General features: G+C 46.0%; 1 protein-coding gene across 8 annotated transcripts in view; it reads left to right on the top strand.

Annotated features, from left to right (window-relative positions):
• nbl1 (NBL1, DAN family BMP antagonist) overlaps positions 1 to 16402 on the top strand; it is a 64680-nt gene that overhangs the window by 27412 nt on the left and 20866 nt on the right. The window contains exon 1 of one of the 8 annotated variants that reach the window (XM_059951976.1): positions 6000 to 6137. The exons of 1 other annotated variant lie outside the window; for it this stretch is intronic. Coding sequence is in view for 1 of the 7 variants with exons in the window: in XM_059951971.1 (XP_059807954.1) it covers positions 8013 to 8032 (20 nt within the window). In the remaining 6 variants the exon portion in view is untranslated. Of the gene's footprint in view, positions 1 to 5999; positions 6138 to 6847; positions 7017 to 7136; positions 7525 to 7733; positions 8033 to 8091; positions 8262 to 8889; positions 9070 to 9888; positions 10053 to 16402 lie in introns of those variants that run through there. 6 more of the 8 variants (XM_059951978.1, XM_059951972.1, XM_059951971.1 and 3 more) reach the window with 6 other exon arrangements.

Genomic DNA, 16402 nt, shown 5'->3' on the forward strand with positions numbered 1-16402 from the left:
AAATTGAAATGATGATCGCTGGTGAAGTGAACAAGTGAGGTGAAGTTATGAAAATAAGTTGTCTTGATTGCCTGATCATGGATTAAATTTTATTTTAATTTATTTAATTGCCTTCCTACTGGGGTATTTTTGTCTGTTCTTTTCTTTCTTGTGGTGCTGTTCTGATTAAAAGCCTTTTACTTATACAGAAGCTGAGCAAAGGTGCATATGCCCACAGCTGGAGTTATTAAAAGAAAAGCTAGTTCTTGCTTTCTTGTGAAGCCAGAGCAGTACAACACACACACACAGCCTCTGCTCTCCCTAACAGCCATCCCTGGAGGGCATTCTAAATCACTCCTGTGTTTATAGTCAGAATATATGCTGAGCTTCTGGTTTGGAATGTTCTTTCTGTGCAATCTCTGGAATCTAGAACCACTGTGTATCTAACAATAAATTTCAGTGTGATAATATATTGCTGCTAAATGCAGTCCAGGCTGGTAATAAATCAGCTCAATTAATGCTTTGCATTGGAGAGCAAAATTACAAAGGTTGACTGCGGATTTACTACAGTGAAATTATATAGTCACCTCTGTAATAGACAGTCTGCTATAAGTCAAATGTTAACAGTACATTTTCAAATAATTCTTACTGAGTGTCCTGTCCACAATGCATGTGGATTCCCAGTCCATAATTTCAGTGTATTGATGGCTATGATTTGCTGTTTAACACTTACTGAAATAAATCCTTGTTGGTATATACACAAAGTGCTTTTTACGAAATTTGCATAAGCCTGTAATTGCCCTGTAATTTTTTTTGTGTGTGTGTTGCTGTCACAAGAGTTCAGTGATTTTAAAAAACGATAATCTGCTAGAAAGTAGGAAAGAGAAAGGCATTTTCGGTGTGCTGTCCCTATTCTTGAAGAACATTAATTTTCTCTGCACATTATTGTCAAATTTTCTGGGTATTTTCAAACTACGCTGTCCTTCCTGGAAAAACTTCTGTTGATTACTTTATTATTTCAGGGTGTGTTTTGTATTGTCAGTTGCCCGTACAAACTGGGCAGTTAACATGCATGACAATATTAGCAGCAGAATGAGGCAGCCTTCCCAGTATAGTTCTTGCTGCTGAAATCTATGGTGGCACTGTAGATGGATTACTGAGCTAATGATAAGCAGACGTAAGTTTGTATCCCTTAGTGTCAGCAGGAGAATGAAATTCTGTTAAATAAATGGAATTAAAAAGCTGGTGTCCCATGAAATTTCTGGGTGATAATAAAAAACATATGTCTGTGTAGAAGGTTAATCAGCATTCTTTATTCTTGAGAAGAATTCATAGTGGGATGAAACGGCTTTAACAGCAATTTCCCCAACGATTCACTTTTAAAGGTTAGAAGTGCAAACCTTATTTGAGTTTAATGGAGTTTCTGTGAGTGGCTACACAAATATCCAATTAAACATGAAAGTGATGAGTTACCTTCCAAGCTACAAACTGATTGCAATAGTCCTTTATAAAACAGCTTTATAAAGGAAGTTGCTGACACTAGATTTCATCACACCTGATGATTTGTCTTAAGACTGTGTTAGCTGATACTAACTACTGAACTTGAATTAAGCCAACATCAAGAGTAAATTACTGTTTATGAATATTGATTCACTGGATAAAGTTGAAGAGAGCTTCACTGAGTCCTGCTGGAAGGTTGCAGAATGTTGTGGTTAAGAAAAGAAAACCAATTTGGGGTTTGTTCTCCGGTTAGGTTTATTATCATACTTTACCTGTTCTTTACCATACTTGTACATGAAAGATGCATTACAGGTTCAATCTCAGCTTTAAAGACCTGTGTATAAAGCTGGCTGTTCCACTTTTCAGACTCACACCCGCTGAGGTATGAGGTGACTAGTTGTCATTGGGAAATACAACCATCAGCCTGTCAGTATGGCCGCAATCTGAAGTGAATGTGGTTGAAAATTACCCCAGGATTTGTCCAAATAATTAATCTCGAAGACTACAAAAAGGTGTGACGACATTGTGGTCACCAAATTACACATCCTCAGTAATAAAATGATGCATTGTATTTCAAATAATCTTGTTTATTGAGTAATTTTAGGGAAAATTTCCTCATTTAGAAGCAAATGTTGATAGTCTGTTCTAAATCATATCTGCTTAATGTGAAACAAAGTGTAATAATCTAAGTGCCAGCATAATGACTCTTCCAGTAATGCTTATCTCTATCTCATTTTGGGACTGAGATACAGAAAAGTAGAAAGCAGCCAGTTTTGGCTCCTAGATCTTAGGAAGGATCTGCCAGCATTGAGAGGGTCCAGAGCAGCTCTTGGAGAATGATTCTGGAAATGAAAGGATTAACTTTGTAGAGCCTTTGATGGCTCTGGACCTGTACTCACTGAAATTTAGAAGAATGAGGGGGACATCTCATTGAAACTTGCAATGGACCTGGGAGGTGTGAATGTGGAGAGCATGTTTCCAATAGGGGGAGAGTCTAGGACAAGAGACCACATTCTCAGAATAAAAAGGATGTCTCTTTAGGACAGATGAGGAAGTTCTTTAGGCAGAAGATAGCAAGTGTGGGGAATTAATTGGCACAGATGGCTGTGGAAACCAAATAATTGATTAGTATTGGCCTTGAAAGTTATGAGAAGGCAGGAGAATGGGGTTGAGAGGGATAACAATTCAGCCATGAGGAAATAGTGGAGGAGCTCAATGAGCGGAGTTGTCTAATCCTGCCCCTATGTTTTCTAACATGAGGCATCTGGGTAACATGGTTATCAAATTGATTTTTTTGTTCAATAACTTTCGCTGGGATGTGCCAATTCATTTACTGTGGCATTTTTGAAAGATTGAAGTTTTAGGAAGAGTTTGCATTATACACAGATGGCACAACAGGTAGTGTTCCTCTGCAGCTCAAGTAATCCGACCCTGTGTTTTGTGTTTGCGGTTTTCGCATTCTTCCTGTGTACGTAATTTGACGGTTGTGTTCCTCCTCCCCCCCCCCCCCCCCCACCAATGAACATGCGAAAAGAAATGGATTACAGGGAAGTAATGGCTAATGTAAAAGCTTGGAGCTGGGATAGAATTGATGGGCTAAATGGCCTTCCCTCTACACACTTCAAAAGGAAATTGTGAACAATATCTCTAGCTGATTCCCACTCTACGGGAGAAGGGGAGTGTTCACGCTTAATAAAACGGACTTCTCAAGCTTGCTGTAATCAAGAATGAAGTGCTGTGATACAGGTAATGTAGTACACACTTCCGCAACCTAATGTATCTGCGGTATCGTTTCTCAGGGTCAGGTACAACATTTGGTATCAACTGCCCATCATTTAGGCGCTTTCCAGGCATTCTGTCTGTGAGTTATTGTCCGCATTAACTTCCTTTTGCTGCCGTTATCTGTATCAAAGTGCCATGTCTCACTGGCCAGCATTTCCTCCCTTTCTTGGAGGTGGGGGCGTGCTGTGGGCTCAAACCCCACTTCAGCGTTCAGAAATCAATTTGATGCCAAGAGGAAGCTGGGCTCCGTCGGAGCTGCCGTCTTTAGGTTATGACTTAAATCAAATCTTCCAGGCGCTCCCAACCTTTTTTCATGGCATTAGCCATTAAGCAAAAGGTCCGTATATCCCAGGTTAATGATAGAGGTCCATGGCATAAAAATGGTTGGGAGCCCCTGCCCTAGTCCCTAGCCATCATTTCGAAGAATAATCTCTGATTTCTCAAACGCCTTTACTAAAATTCGATTATTCCGTTATTATCCTATCGCGCTTTGGGGGAGTAAATTTTCTCACTGCGTTGTGTACGCAGGATTTTTAAAAATCTACATCTTTAAGACATGCAAGTTATCAGTCATAACTTCCCCCTTGCACCGATTTCCTCGTTACTGCCGCCGACATAGTTTCCCTCGGGCCTCTACCTTAGCCAATGGAATATGTGATCAAAGAGAAATCTCGACAGCGTTCAGAACGTAACACAAGAAATTCTGCAGGTGCTTGAAATCCAGAGTAACACACACAAAATGCTGGAGGAACTCGGCAGGCCAGGCAGCATCTATGGAGGGGAATAAATAGCAAGTTCTTGGCGTATAGGGCACTGAGAACCGAGCGTATAAGATCACGAGAAGGTGTTCGGACTTTCCCAGGGTTTGGGCGTGAAGAACGAGAGGGTGGAGGGTCAAGGTGAGAGTGGAACGGTTCAATGGGAGAACTTCAGAGGCAACCTTTTGACACAAAGTTCGATGTTTATTCAGAGAGAGCTGCCAAAGGAAGCGGTTGAGACAGGTACAGAAGAAACTTGTATGTGGGGAAGAAAAATAAAGTTGGACAGGGAAATGGATTGTAAACGTTTAGACGGTTACAGACCAAGCGCTGGCAGATGGGACTACCTTGGACGGGGCTTCTTGGTCCGCAAGGACTAGATGGGCCGATTGGCCTGTTTCCGCGCTGTGTTAACACGCGTGCTTGCATGTTCCCTTTAGGTTACTTATTGGATGAAGAGGGACAGGAGTCTGTACATGATAAATCTATTAACCTCGCCAGTGTCCCTTCGCGGCGGCTACGGGGCTAACGGTTCTATCGTGCTTCAGTGAGCAATGAATCTACTCGCTATCCTTCCCCTCGTTGGTTGAAAATGTGCGAAGTACTCTCGGAATTACATCGTCTGATTACATTTCTTGCTATTCCATCGGTGCCAATTCGGTACCTCTCTAATCAACTCAGGCTACGCCACAAATCCCTCACCCTGGGTAGTAAATAGCAGTCGTAGGAAGTGAGGGGTGTGCAGACCACGCTCAGACCGCAGAAAGATTTTAAATGAGACCGTAGGATATAGGAGCAGAATTAGGCCATTTGGCCCGTCGAGTCCAGATTTCCTCTCAGCGCCAATCTCCTGCCTTCTCCCTGTTTCCCTTCATGCTCTCAGTGAAATAAAATGTATTTTTCTAAAGGAACGACGGGAATAGATTACTTTATCATGATCTCATGTCCAGATATGGCCTATTTCTGTACTCTAACCTCCTACTCCACGTGCAAATATATAACCCATTGGGCTGTTATTTTGTGGAGCTAACCAGCTTTTCCTAACAGCAGCAACGGGCAAACACTATACCACTACCGGGAGGCTCCGTGCATTACCCCGTCACTTACACTGCCTCTGTGTTTCGCAAATCATTATGGAACCAGTTCGCACTCCCCCCCCCCCCCCCGTCATTTCTTGAACTAATTCTCGGGGCTTCGTCTCTCACTCTTTGGAAACACAGCCTGCCGACCTCCACTCATCCAAAACCTCAGAGACGAGCCCTTGTCAGATAAAATGGACTCTTAACCTCACAATCTACCGTGCGCATGATCATTTGACTGCACTGCACTTCCTCCGCGACTGTGATACTTCATTCTACACCTTGTTATTTATTACCGCCCATACCCCCTCTGCTTCGCTCTCCCACCCTCCATCACCCTACTCGTGTGAATCACACCCAAAGCAAAGTCCAGATCAATAAATCCCTTCCAGATCTCACCTTCCTTTCCCCATCGCGCAATCTCATTAACTCCATAAAAGTTCCTCTCCCCGATTCTAAGCTTCTTAGTCAGCCAAACACTCAGCCGGTTTTGGGCCGAGTATTCAAAACGTGTCAATTCCTTTCTCCAAGTATTTCTCTCCACCTGCAAACCAGATCCAGGACACGGCTTTTGTTCTGCCGTAGTAAATCCTCCCTGAGCTCACTCCCCAACACACACATTTGGCGCTCCCCTGGGTGTGAGGTACCGCGGGGTTTTACCGAGCACGGAAACAGGTTCTGCGGTCCGGCTAGATCTTCCGACCACGATGCCCCTTCTAAGCTCATCTCATTTGCCCGCGCCTGGCCCATAACCTCTACAACAGAGGTTCCGAAGCACGGACCCCTTGCTTTATAGGTCCAAGGCGCAAAAGATGTTGGAAACCCCCACTCCAAAATATTTCCTTTCTATGTCCCTGTCCGTGTCCTTTCAATGTGCTTAGGTCAAAGGAAATGCACGATGCCGGAAATCCAAAGCAAGACAGACAGACAGACAGACAGACACAATATGCTGGAGGAACTCAGCAGGCCAGGCAGCGTCTATCGAAATGAATAAACAGTGGACGTTTCGGGGCGAGACCCTTCTTCGGGACAGATAAGGGTAAGGGGGAAGATGCCAGATTAAAAAGGCGGCGGCGGTGGTGGGTAAGAGGATAGCTAGAAGGAAAAGGTATAGCTATTGCCTAAACGAGGAGTTGGTGTATTGTTGAAGGAGGGAGCGATGCTACCCTTTGATTGGAGAACTTACTCTTCATGTGCGTCCTTGTCCTGACAAATTCCCTGAATGTGTTACTTTAAAATAAAACTTCTTAATGTTCTGAATCGTCTCGAACATCGTTAACACTGATGCTATTTTTGCGCGGGGAAAACAAGGTATGGAACCACATTAAGACGTAAAACAGCTATTTTGCCCGTAAAATCAACAACAGTGAAGCCATCAGCTTTCCGCTTTCTGGATGACATGGGGATGGGAGCTGCACTGAGGCGGTTAGTGAGGATTAGGCCGGGAGCTGATATCAAAGCAGCCGGCTCCAACGCGCATTCCAACGGTGAGGATCAGGACTGCTCCCGGACCTTGTGTTTCCTCCAGGGCGCGTTTCCGCTCCTTGCAGCTGTTCCACTTTTAATTACCCGTCCCCCTTTGACAAATCCGTTCAGGTTGCACGCACTCCTGAGGGGAGGGGGGGGGGGTGCGCTACCACTTTGGTAATACCGCGTACTGCTTCAATCTCCCTGACAAAGTAACTCCGGCACCGCCCATTGTGATTAGGTTTTAGGAAAGCGCCAGTCCGGTGTGCAACATAATATAAAAATGTATTCCATTTACACGGCGTTGTTAGACTAGTAACTCCTTGTTCCATCTATTCGCTGCTTCTGAACTGGGGGAATCTGCCGCACTTTAAGTAATTTGGAAATAAATTGACAGAGAAGGTCCGGCACTTCCCAAGGCTTCGAGCAATATTTTTACCCCCAGCTAAAGGTAAAGCGCCTTCGAGTGCCCGCTTGTTGATTTTTTTTTTGCTGTAGTTCTGTCCTACCCCTGGCCGTGCGGACGCACAAGAGATTCCAGGATCAGCGCCTCCTGCTTTCTGTTACGCAGTCCGATGCCTACATGCACCCGGCGGTGAGGTTCAGCGAGGTATTCAGCTGGGAGGGGCGTCAAAGCTGCGCCCAACCTCGTCCTCCAACTTCCCTTATGTGGACGTTTTTCCAGCGGGAGTCATTCTCCGGTGGCCGAGCTGAGAGCCTGGCCATCGCCCCGCTCTCTCGCCCCGCTGCAGTATCACCCACTGGATCTCCGCGTTCTCTCAATCCGACCCCGCTTACATGCCCAGCGGTTGGCGCTCTGTGGATTCATTTGCAAAGAAACGAGCGGAGAGGCTGAAATGGTGCAACTTGATTTTAATGCCAATTTTCACCGACGTTGAACGCGGAGCAAATTCTTTCTGTAAAAGTTGATGGGCTTGTCGAATCACCAGTACTGGAAGGTATGGGAATCCGATTATTATGCACAGTATAGATACTGCCGAAAACAACGATGCAAGTTTGCCAGTTTTTGCGCCGCTTGTAGATTCCAATCAGTTGTTGCAGATAATTTTAAATTTCGCTTGCCGGATGTAAAACTAATAGAGCTTATTGTAGAACTCCCCCGGGCAAATCAATGAGCGAATATTACGTTTACATTAATAAGTAGGAGTCTGGCTCCGGGTTCTGGAGCGGTCGACCTAACTCGGAAAGAGATAGGGGTTTGGATTCCGTGCAGGGTCCCCACTTCGGACCACCAACCAGTGAATGCTGCTGCAAACTTTGGACACCCTTATTGGACAAGGAGGGGGCAGGAACTGGCGGCCGTGTGCTCCATTGTCAATCAGCTACTCGACTGCCAAACGGCCCTTTGGCCGTGGTATTAGAAAACATCTCTTAATTGGAGGGAAAACAGTGGGTGGAGAAAATAAATCATACTTTGGTTCCGCTCATGCTTGTACCGAACTCACGGTAAGAGACTCAGTCAATTTGCAACTTACCGAGCCCGGGTTGTTTCACTGCGGTCAAGAGTTAAATACAATTTCAGTTTGGGTCTTCGGGTTTAATGTTTGTGACTCAAGTACGGAAGTAATTTTGATCCTCGGAGTTCATCCCATTGTTTAGTGAGCGAAGCCTTGGAGAGCGGTGGAGACGGCACGACCTTACAGAGGAGGGTTGATAGCTTGGCACTTGGCTTCAGGTTTGTGGGGTGAAGACCCGCTCTGTCTGTGGCAAGGTCCTTGCTTTTCCTTCTGTCCACTCCTCGGGACAGTGGGCGACTGCACGAAGCAGGTAGTGGACACAACATTCATCGGTAGTGTCTGGTGAAACCGCCGTACTAGTTCAAGTGCAGGACGCTTCTAGGGCTGGTTTCGAAGCGATACGTTAGGGCACAAGGCAGGCAAGATAAAAACCCGCGTCTGATACATGATGTATCACAGTCACAATGGGCAGAGCAGGGGGACTGGTACCTCTAATGCCATCTAACGCTGATGTCAAGGAAGCTCCTAAAATTTAGTCCAAATCTAATCGGAGAGCACAGTACTAAATATGGAAAACGTTGCGTCCTTCAGCATTATTGAATAACTTTGCATCAACGCTAATATTAGAGTTCTGTTGCTGTACATTGTTATTGTATTCTTTCACATCGCCTCCCCCACACCTTCTCCTTTGCTGCCCGCCCGAGGCATTCCTTGTCCGGAGACTCCCGGGACCACGGGCTGATTTTTTTCCACTCCCTCCTTGATCTCGCTGGTCGACGATGGTCTGACATTGGGAATCCACGCGTTGTGGGCAGTCGCTGCCGTGTCCTTCCCCGTGCCGCTCCACCATACGGACTTGGACGTCGGCTGGTTTAGTTCAGGGTCGGCGTATGGGCCGGTTATAAGAGGCTCGGAAGGTTTATCCCGGGCTGGCACAGGGGTTCTGCCGAGAGTCAATCCAACCTGCTGAGAACGAGGAAATTTCTTTGCACACGGGCAGTCTCTGGGTTGCTTGGTCAGATGTAGGTATTTACCGACTTCCCCAAAACCCAGCACAGGGTTGTGGATGGACACGTATTCTCTACGGGAAAGAGGGTCTCCTCGTTTCTCAGAACTTCTTCTTATAAAACAAAAAAAACAGAACCAGTAATCGAGAGAAGGGCAGGGGTCGATAAAGTCCTTTGGGGCGTTCTCAGAACTTTCCCTTTCCCCCACTTCGCAACGGACTAGCCCCGTCCTATGCCCTCCCCGCTGCCCCATTTCCCTAGTGTTATCCTGTGAGGCTGACCCTCATTCATACGGTGGGGGGGGGGAGAGGGAGAAGAGAGAGGGAGGGAGGGAGAAGAGGGAGAGAGGAGGAAGAGAGAGGTAGCGGAAGAAAGAGAGACAGGGAGAGCGACAGAGAGATAGACAGAAGAAAGAGAGAAAGCGGGAGAAAGAGAGAGAGAGACAGATAGAGAAGAGAGAATGAGAGAGAGAGAAGACAGAAAGAGAGAGAGAGAGTAGCGGGAGAAAGAAAGAGAGAGGAGAGAGAGAAAGAATTTTGTTTTGCTTAATCCCAGGAGAATTCAACACCGGACACTCTCTTGTAACTAAAAGGTTAACAAATAATGAGAGAAAAAAAGTTATGTTGAAACCAATTTCTGCAGATTTTGCCCCTGCGGCTCTAAAATTGGTTTCCGCGCTGGTTCACAGCTGGAACCCTTGCCCAGACAGTTCTTTCTCAGTTGGGACTCTCCAGAGATCATCTTCCTCCTGGGGATCATTCCTGCTGGGATCACGCTTCCCGGGGTTCACTCCTGCTGGCATTCCTCCCCCCCCCCACCCCCGCACACAGTAGTTCGATTCCCTGCTGGGACCCCCTATCCCAGGGCAGCTCCGGACTTCCAGTCAAAGCTGCAGCGAGCGAGCGGCCGGCGAGCCTCTTCCAAACAGCCCCGGCGAAAGGCGTCCGATCCCGGACCTTGCGGGGAACCGGAGCCCCAGGAGGAGTTGAGGCCGGGCACACGGTGAGAAGGCAGCGGGTCTCACGGTCGCCGAGCTGCGGGGACTGCCTGTCCTTGTAGTTTGCCGGGATGCCTCTCCTGAGCGGCAGAGAGCCAGGGGTGTTTGGGGCGTTGGTGGAGGAGGTGGAAGAGAGGGTCGAGAGCAGGGCAGTGTGTGTGTGTGTGTGTGTTTGGGGGGGGGGGGTTAATATCCCCGGGGAATATGGCTTAGAAAATTGGAACCATCCTGCCTACGCGTTCTCTCGTCCCCTCCCGAGGGGAGCGGTTCGGGGTGGGGGAGTGGGGCAGAGACTCGGCAGTTCTCTCTGACTCTGGCGTCAAATCTAACCCATTCCTGGCCCGAGATTAAACAATTGAAACGTCAGCAACACCGAGTATTGATATTCCGAAGATATCAACTTTGGAACGATTTTCAGGCGCCACCTCTTCACCATGAACATAAATTAAATGTGAAACTGCGCGTTTTCTCGCCCGCCAGGGTTAAACCCACCCTTCGGCCCGTCACCACCGGGATTGCTCTGTGTTTGCCGGGGGCATCGACGACCTAAATCTCAAGGCTTTATGATTATCTCTCACCACCGAACATCCATCTGTCATAAGTAGCAGTTCTGTCTCATTCTACGGAAAAAATAGACCCCATGCAATTTATGTAGGAATTTGAGAGGCTATTTGATTGAAAAGAATATTAATTCCTGAGAGATCTGGACAGGATAGTCGTGGAGAGGATGCTAACTCTCATGAGAGAATCTAGAACTAGGGGTCACTGTTCATAAGTAAGGGGTCGTCCATTTAAATCAGCAACGAAGCGATTTTCTTGAGTGCTTGGGAGCTCTTCCTTAAAATGTGGTTGAAAATTTTAAGGGAGAGGCAGGAAAATGGTTGTCGGATGTGGGGGTGGGGAATGGAAGTAACTGGGAATGGACAGGAAAGTAGAGTTTAATCGGACATGATCTTATTGAGATCTCGATGAAGGGTCTCAATCGGAAATGTCGGCCCTGTGTTCCTCTCCATGGATGCTGTCCGATTTACTGAGCTCCTCCAGCATCTTGTGTGTGTTACTCTGGATTTCCAGCCGCTTTGTGTTGAATAGCAGAGCCGACTCGAAGGCCCCAATTGGCTCCTCCTTCCAAATTAGTTGTACTTAGTTAAAATTCTTTATGCAAAATATTTTTGTACTCTGTAGCAAAATATAGAGTCGAAATTTAATGCACCAGCCACAAATACGGAGTGGGTCTGGCGTTTGCTCCTGGAACGTCAAAGTTTCAAACCCTCATTTTAATGCTAGGAGTATGCTTACAAACAAAAGCAGGGAAGCTTAAGCGATTTTCTCGTCGGGTGCTACCGGAGGCCGGGAGACCGCGGTATAGTGTCCAACCGAGTCCCAGGAATGAGTAATGAAAGAGTGGGAACAACGCCAGCTAATGCGTCTGAAATAAAAACCGGGAACACTCATCGGGTCGGGCAGCATCCACGAAGCAGCGGAACACAGTCAACGTCACAGTCACAGTCAAGAATAAGGGGTAGGCCATTTAGAACAGAGATGCGGAAACACTTTTTCACCCAGAGAGTGGTGGATATGTGGAATGCTCTGCCGCAGAAGGCAGTGGAGGCCAAGTCTCTGGATGCATTCAAGAGAGAGTTAGATAGAGCTCTTATAGATAGCGGGGTCGAGGGATATGGGGAGAGGGCAGGAACGGGGTACTGATTGTGTATGATCAGCCATGATCACAGTGAATGGCGGTGCTGGCTAGAAGGGCCGAATGGCCTGCACCTATTGTCTATCGTCTCGGCTCCTCGATTAAAGGTTTCCAGCAGTTTCTGCTTTTATCCCCCAATATCTGTAGGAGGATTGTATAGAGTGTGGGAGTGATATATAATTTGTAATTTTATAAAACTGATCTTTTCTATTGACCATGTCCTGGCGCGGTCATCTCCGTGGGCAGTACAGAACTGCTTTACATCAAGACTGCGTTCCTGTTCGCGTCCTACAAATAGTCTGGGGCAATTTTACCCCAGGGTTAGGTAATCCATATTAAGTCAATACTTTATTTACCCTTCTTTAAAGTAGTAAAAGTCAACACAAGTTTTACATAAAAACTGACCCAAATGGTCCTTTGTGTCAACCCAGAGCGTCTGGATCTGCCAGTCTCTTGTTCTTTTAATTAAACTCTTTTGAAAGCCGCTATCAAATAAACAAATAGTTAACATATTCGAACAGCTCTAAATCCGTGCTGGTTCAATCCTTGGTTAAGATTTTTACGTTGTTTTGTTCTCAAAAACAACCGTACGCATGTCTCTTACCTTTAAAAAAAGAAAGCAACAACGTCAGAAAAAAAGCGGAATGTTGGAAGTTTTTTTGTTGTTAGTGTTTAGATTGGATTTCGCAGCGGCCTGTCAGATTCGAAGGTTTTGTTGAGGATATTTTTATGTTGTTTAAAGACGTGCCCGGCGCCCTCTGCTGGTCTCTAATTTCATTGCCCACCTCCTGATTTACATTAAAAACGGTTTTAATGTGGCTCTTACTTATCGAAGCAAACTCGCGTGTGTAACTTAGTTGCGTCAGAAAAAGATTGTCTGAATGTAGGTTTTGAACATTGCCTAATAACCATGGAACACTGTGCCATAATCTTGCAACATCGCGGAATAACTGGAATCTTAAACATCGGACCCTCTGTAACCACAATGCATTAGCGCCGCCTTTCTGGAGTTTTGGCTCCTCGTTATACATTTCAAGGAAACGATTAAGCTGGGAATGGAGGACTGTCATCTCTCTTACCCCCTTCCTGACAGGACGACACCACGGCACTCCAAGAGTGGAGCAGAAAAATGATTCGAAACTTTTTGAGTTTGGGAAACTGCCTTTGAAACCAGACCTGTTGTTAGAATTGGCAGAAAACGCGATAGAAACTAGTCTAGAAGGAGGTCGCCCGTCTTGTTCGTGCGCTATTCCCTCTATAGCTCTTGCCAAAGATTTGGAGTTTGTGACTCAAGTCTGGTCTTTCGCTAAATACCTCGGTCAACGTTTTCTCGCCAAAACGTCCCCTCTAGTCGGTCAGTGCTGGTCAATACCGCGCTTCTGTCAACATTAATGAAAACCCATTTTCTAAGGTCTCTCAGAGACAGGCAGGCTTGAGGGTGATTCTGTATTCTAGATTTTCCCATTCATTGCCCTTAGAGTTTCTCCTCTCGCAGCAGGCTGCGTGGAAGAGAGCTCTGCCACAGGGTAGGAACCATCCAAGAGGTTTAAATTAGAGAAATTTTCTGGAGACCCCGAGTCCTGATACTACTAGGAAAGAGAAGCCCTGCTTAGTGGCAGCAGGAGATCAGCACTTCACCAACCACACCCCTGGAGGTCTGCACCCCCCACTTTGGTCTCATCAGAGCCTACAAAACTGGAGGTCATACTCAACCCCCCAAAGGTCTGCCTAGAAAGGTGAAGCCAAAAACACGGCAGCGTGGGAAAAGATATACACTGTGATGTACTGGGCCGGTGACTATTGGGATGGTTTACTGTATTCATGTCCCTCAACTTTCAGATCCTCATTAGAGACCCAGCCACACAAGGCCCGCTGAGAACTCCGGGTGAAGGAGCAGGGCACAACCACGGTTTCAATGAAGAGCAGGCGAGAGGAAGGTCAGCCAGGAAGAAATGATTCAGTGCTGACAAACTCAAAGAGTGTCAGGACTGCACGTGCAGGCACCTCCCAGTCTCCACCCAGCTAATACGATTCACCTGCCACTCATTCCAGACTCATCACCTGCAGCCTATTTAAACCCAGTTCTCATCCACTGTCCATGTTCACTTATCGAAGCAGCCGGCCTCAAATCCGTTGCTTCTGGCTTCCCCCTCCCCCCTCCCTGCCTAAAGTTTACGTCATTGTCTGCTGTGTTTAGTTTCTGTTTTCTCTTGTTTTGTGGCCCCCTCGTGGCCTGTTATCTTGCAGCCTGCTATTCAAATTATCATTCACTGCTGAATCGTCTCCACTGCTCTGCTTTTGGGTCAAGCCTCCTCTGCATTTCCTAACACCAAGGCGGTCCCTCAAATGAAATACAGAACATTTCAAATTTGGAGAAAACTTGCTGGTTTTTTTTGGAGCTTTGTGTGTGTAGCCCTGATACCATGGGCTTGTTACAGAATTTTGAATTCCAGTAGATACAGATGGAAAAGCTGGACAGGAAGAGAAAAATGAAAGCAGAACAACATTTCCTGTAACTAAATACATACCGGGTTCATCTGCAGTAAAATGCATTGACTGTACATGTTGGTGCAAAGACCTGCTCTCCAACACATCAGACATCAATCTGCATTTGGACTCTGCCTCACACTTCCAGCTGTAAACAATGAGGAGGTGTAGAAGGACGAGCCAGAGTTGAGTTTGTTAAATTATGGCCAGGATTAGCTCCTTCGCTAACAATCAAAGTTGGACCGAATTGGATTCCTTTTCACATAAAGAGCTGTTGTTTTCTGCGCTCGTTCACAGAAACACTGACGGGTTTGTGCTCTTGGCTGTGCGGTGAGAGACAGGGATTACCGAGAGCAGAGGGAATGTGGTTTGCACTGTGGCTCTGCTCGGAGAGATTGGTAACAGGGAAAACATTGGCGCAGATTTTCTCCCTCTCTCTTGGTGAGCAGGGGATGATGTTTGAGAAGTGAGGTCTGCAGGCGGCAGCTGGCAGATATTGGACATGTGTTGGAAAAGATGCAACTCGCCCTTTCAGATTTGGCCTGAGATGGTCCTCCCATGGCAACAATGGTGCAGGCATTGCAGGGACCTTGTCCCTCCCTGTGGAACGCTCTTTTGTCCCTCATCTCCATGCATGAGGACAGCATTATTGAAAAGCAGCATTTGACTATTTGGTCCATTCTCTGTGGAACACCTTGGGATGTTCTCCATGTTGAAGTCTCTATAAATGTAGGATTATAAATATAGAATTATATTGGTAAATTGGATCAGCAAATTTGCTGATGATACAAAGATTGGAGGTGCAGTGGAGAGTGAGGAAGGTTTTCAAAGCTTGCAGAGGGATTTGGACCAGTTGGAAAAATGGGCTGAAAAATGGCAGATGGAGTTTAATACAGACAAGTGTGAGATATTGCACTTTGGAAGGAAAAACCAAGGTAGTAAAATGGTAGGGCATTGAGGAGTGCTGTAGAACAGAGGGATCTGGGAATACAGATACAAAATTCCCTAAAGGTAGCATCACAGGTAGATAGGGTAGTAAAGAGAGCTTTTGGTACATTGGCCTTTATAAATCTAAGTATTGAGTATAAGGGTTGGAATGTTATGGTGAGGTTGTATAAGGCATTGGTGAGGCTGAATTTGGAGTATTCTGTGCAGTTTTGGTCACTGAATTACAGGATGGATATTAATTAGATTAAAAGAGTGCAGAGAAGGTTTACAAGAATGTTGCCAAGACTTGAGAAACTGAGTTACAGAGAAAGGTTGAATAGGTTAGGACTTTATTCCCTGGAGCGTAGAAGAATGAGGGAAGACTTGATAGAGGTGCATAAAATTATGATGGGTGTAGATAGAGTGAATGCAAACAGGCTTTTCCCACTGAGGCTAGCGGAGAAAAAAAACAGAGGACATGGGTTAAGATTGAAGGGGGAAAAGTTTAAAGGGAACATGGGGGGGGGGCTTCTTCACACAGAGAGTGGTGGAAGTGTGGAATGAGCTGCCAGATGAAGTGGTGAATGCGGGCTCACTTTTAACACTTAAGAAAAACTTGGACAGGTACATGGATGAGAGGTGTATGGAGGGATATGGTCCGGGTGCAGGTCAGTGCGACTAGGCTGAAAAATGGTTCGGCTCAGCCAAGAAAGGCCAAAAGGACTGTTTCTGCACTGTAATGTTCTATGATTCTATTATGACTGCACTGCCTCTCAAGAGCTGGGCAGAGAGCTTTCCTTATTCAAAGCTGGAGAAATGGCAACTGTTCAAACAAGAAACTTCTTGTGAGCCACTTCCTTGCCCGAGGCCCTGCACCAAGCATCTTTATCATCTCTCCAATGGCAACCATTCCTCCCGGCTGTAGGATAGTGTCGGATGTCATTGATAATGCTTCTGGGATGCTTTGGAATTTCTTACAACTCTAGAGGTGCTTTCTGACACAATATTATTGTGGTATGCCCCTACATCTTTCTTACAATGCTCCTTCAAGTTGGTTTTGTTGTCTTTGGAAATACCCTGCTGGTCTTCAACCAGACATATTAACCGTGTTTTGCTCTCCATAGATGTCAACAGTATTTTCAGATATAATATCAATTGTCCATTCTATTATTTATAGTAGTGTGTTAATTTTTCTTAGTACTTCCTTTGGCTCAATAGGTTTTTCTTTGATTAGACGTAAAG

The sequence above is a fragment of the Hypanus sabinus genome, chromosome 27, assembly GCF_030144855.1.
Source record: "Hypanus sabinus isolate sHypSab1 chromosome 27, sHypSab1.hap1, whole genome shotgun sequence".
NCBI classification, from domain to species: domain Eukaryota; kingdom Metazoa; phylum Chordata; class Chondrichthyes; order Myliobatiformes; family Dasyatidae; genus Hypanus; species Hypanus sabinus.